Consider the following 3,664-nt stretch of genomic DNA (forward strand, 5'->3'; position numbering starts at 1 on the left):
AGGCGAACATGGGAGAATGATAAGATTGTCGGATGGCGGGGTCCACAGAGTGGCTCTCCTTGAGATCTGAGCAGACCTGTTTTCCCATCCACAGGTGAGGATTCCTCTTGGAGCAGACTGATCATCATGAGCAGCAGGAACCCACCCAGGCTCCAGGACATGGCCATCCAGGGCGTGTTGCAGAATGAGGCCTCAGCCATTGCCGCTCTTGAGTGGCTGCCCACACAGTTCTTCCCTCCCTTGTTCATGGCAGCCGTTGCCAAGGGACACAGTGAGGTGGTGAAGGCCATGGTGCACTACTGGCCCTTCACAAAGCTCCCACTTGGGGCTCTGTTGGAGGATTGTGTGTTTCGAGGGCTCATCTTAAAGGCTGCACTCGATGGCCTTGACATCCTGCGTGCCCAGAATGCTCAGCACAGGAGATGCAAACTGAAAGTGTTGGATTTACAGCTGCACACTGGCACCAACTTCTGGAATGAATGGGCTGGAGCCCCATCTACTGACTCTGTGATGTCATCAGAAGAGCCTGAAGACACACCCCGCAGAATTCAGATGGAAAAAGGACCCCATTCCAGATCAGGAGGGAAGCACCAGCCCCTGACCTCCGTGGAGATGCTCACAGACCTGTGGTTTGAGGAAGCTACCTCAGATGTACTGCTCACCTTCCTGATTGAAAGGGTCAAGCAGAAGAAGGCCCTGCCAACGTTGTGCTGCAGGAAGGTGGCGTTTCTTGGACCTCTCCCACAACTTCACATTCTTGGGGAAATCCTGAAGATGGTGCAGCTGGACTGTGTCCACGAGGTGGAAATTCATGGCAAATGGGACCTGCACAGCCTCAACTGGTTTGCTCCTTACTTGGCGCAGATGGGTCAACTGCAGACCCTCTTTCTCTCTGGAGTCATCTTGGGTTGCAAGGACTTCGGCAAAGACTGCAACATGGAGCAACTCCTTGCCCAATTCACCTCTCAGCTCCTCAATCTGCATCAGCTCCAGCACCTCTTCCTGGACTCTGCCTGCCTGCCCAGGGGCTGCCTCATCCGGCTGCTCACACGCTTGCCATCTCCCTTGCTGACCCTCAGCCTGACTGATTGTGTGCTTTTGGATGAGGACTTGACTTACCTGTCTTTATGCCCCTGTACCAGCCGCCTAAGGACCCTGGTATTTTGTGGTGTATTCAGGCCTAGATCAAGTTATGCATTCCTTCCGGGTCTGCTAGAGATTGTCTCCACCACCCTTATGCACCTGAACTTAGCTGGCTGTGGGATCCAAGACCCTGACCTCAGGGCCTTGCAGAATGCACTGGGCCGCTGCTCCCAGCTGGTCACCTTGATGTTATGTGGAAACCCCGTGTCCTGGGATGTTCTGCAGGAGCTGCTGCAGCACACCCCCCCTTTGTGCAAGTTCTTGGAGCTCCCTGTCCCACTGCATTGCTACGTGGGCCCCCAAGGAAAGCTGGACTTGGAAGCTCTCCTCCCTGTCATGGATAATTTGATGGTGATCCTGATGCCCAACGGGGTCAATTCTGTGGAATTCTGTAACCACAGAGGTACTAACAGATCATTGCATGCCATCCTCATCCAAATGGACAGCTGATTCCATCATCTCCTTCATGCTATCTTGTCAATCCAAAACGTCCAGCTGTGGGTGCCTTACCCCATATGTAAAGCGTTCATGTTCCCTATGCCTAAGTGATTTCTTCTTGAGGTACACGAGGATCACGAATCTTCTCTGTGATAAAGTCGCCTTCAGATGTGAAGATTTCAGGATGCATCAGATATCACCCTCACCCAAGTCCACCCTCACTTGCTTCACACCTGACTTGTAGAAGGCATTGAAAGAAAGATTCCAGCAGACTGGATGCTGACCCCCCTCAATAAAGGATGGCAGGACGGCACCATGTTTTTGGAATTGAAGGTCTGGCCTTGGCCTCCTTCTCGATTCAGTGCAACCTGGATTCCACGACCTAGCAAACTCTCCAAGAAATTCAGGAACCTCCCTTGTCGAGAAGAGACCAGCCCCTTTCCTTCCAACCAACTGAAACCCATTGTTCAAAGACACCTGTAAATTTCTGTACAATGCGTTCAAATAAACATCTCTCCGTAAAGCCATTCATTGTGGCATTGATTTCTCTTTCAGGTTTACTGAACATTAATTATTCATGACAAGGTTTGAGGTTGCACACTGAGCAGAAATGGGCATCCACATTTGGGGGTACTGGTCTCCCTCTTTATCTCCTCCAATATTATCCCGTTCAAAGCTGGGCTTTGGCAAACTTCCCAAGTACCAGGACGCCTGGTTTCAGTAATGCTCCTAGGGGATACTTCAGTTATTTCCTGATGTCATTTGGGGAACCCTATTGCATCGTTGCATAGCACCTTATCCCAGGTGGGGCTTTGAAGAAAGTACTGGGCAGATAAGCACAAGATCTATAGAATAATCCCACCAGGTGCTCCACAGGGAAGGACGAATTTATCTGCTTCAAACAACATTGATGACCTCAGATATCAGAGACGGATGACTGCCTATGATGGACAGGGTGGGCTGTTGCCAGTGTTTGTATCGATATGCAAACCAGGAGTTCAGAGCTTGAACATATGTCTTCCTATGTTGCATGGGCTGAGTGCATACAGGGTGCAGTCGTCAGAGTGCACTTGGTTGCTGTACTCAACATCAACAGGGTATAAGGACGTCGGAGCTCATCACCCCTGTATCTTTCTGCACTCATGGTTCCTGCAGCAGCTGTCTCTCTTGTCTTTTGTCCTTATCTCAACTACTTGTGGTGGGGCTTTCTCTCTGTCTGCTTGGATGGGATAGGATTTTCTGTAGTTTGGTAGTGATGTAATTGTATATATTTTAGAGCCCTAATGGTGTAACAACTTATGTGTTGGGCTGTTATCCAGAAAGATGACAGTTCAAAACCACAATTTTCTCCCACATGGAAATATGGGATTGACTATTTCCAGGAAGGCACTGGGACAGATGAGAGCTCTCAGCACAATGAACCCTGGACAGATAAAACTTTAGGAACAATCATGGGACTAGCGATACCCTTAGGGTAGGGGTGAGGTGTGGGCAGAAGTGAAGGAGAGTGGCAGCCGATCACAAGGATGGATGTATAACCCACCTCACCCCTGTGGGAGGTGAACAAGTGAAAAATGGGTGAAGGGAGAGAGCAGACAGTGTAAGATTTGAAAATAATAATAATTTTAAATTTATCATGGACCCACGAGGGTTGGAGATAGGGGAAAAGTTGGGAAAAAAGAGGAGCTGATAGCAGGCGCTCAAGTCTGATACAATGTTTTGAAAACGGTGGCGGCGACACATGTACAAAAGTGCTTGATACAATTGATGTATGGATTCTTATAAGAGGCATAAGAGTTCTCCCAATAAAATTTTCTATCTATCTATCTATCTATCTATCTATCTATCTATCTATCTATCTATCTATCTAACACTCTATCTATATGTATGCATTACCATATATATACAATCAAATATAGCTAGGCTGTAGATTCCTTGGAGACTCAAAGGGACATTTCTACGATGCCGAATATAGTCTCTCTAAGACAGCAATGTCTTTAGGGTAATGGAAGTGATGCCCAGCAGGGTGATTGATAACGTTCCCTGACATAAAGTGACAATGATTTTTCTAAGGTGAATCAGA

At 48.3% G+C, this 3,664-nt stretch overlaps 1 protein-coding gene across 1 annotated transcript; it reads left to right on the forward strand.

Moving 5' to 3' along the window:
• Positions 1 to 288: 288 nt before the first annotated feature.
• Positions 289 to 1,593, forward strand: LOC142434802 (melanoma antigen preferentially expressed in tumors-like). The gene has a single exon (XM_075539397.1). It carries the CDS (start codon positions 289 to 291, stop codon positions 1,591 to 1,593), a length of 1,305 nt encoding a protein of 434 aa, XP_075395512.1.
• Positions 1,594 to 3,664: the final 2,071 nt, after the last annotated feature.

Source organism: Tenrec ecaudatus, chromosome X (assembly GCF_050624435.1).
Source record: "Tenrec ecaudatus isolate mTenEca1 chromosome X, mTenEca1.hap1, whole genome shotgun sequence".
Taxonomy (NCBI): Eukaryota; Metazoa; Chordata; class Mammalia; order Afrosoricida; family Tenrecidae; genus Tenrec; species Tenrec ecaudatus.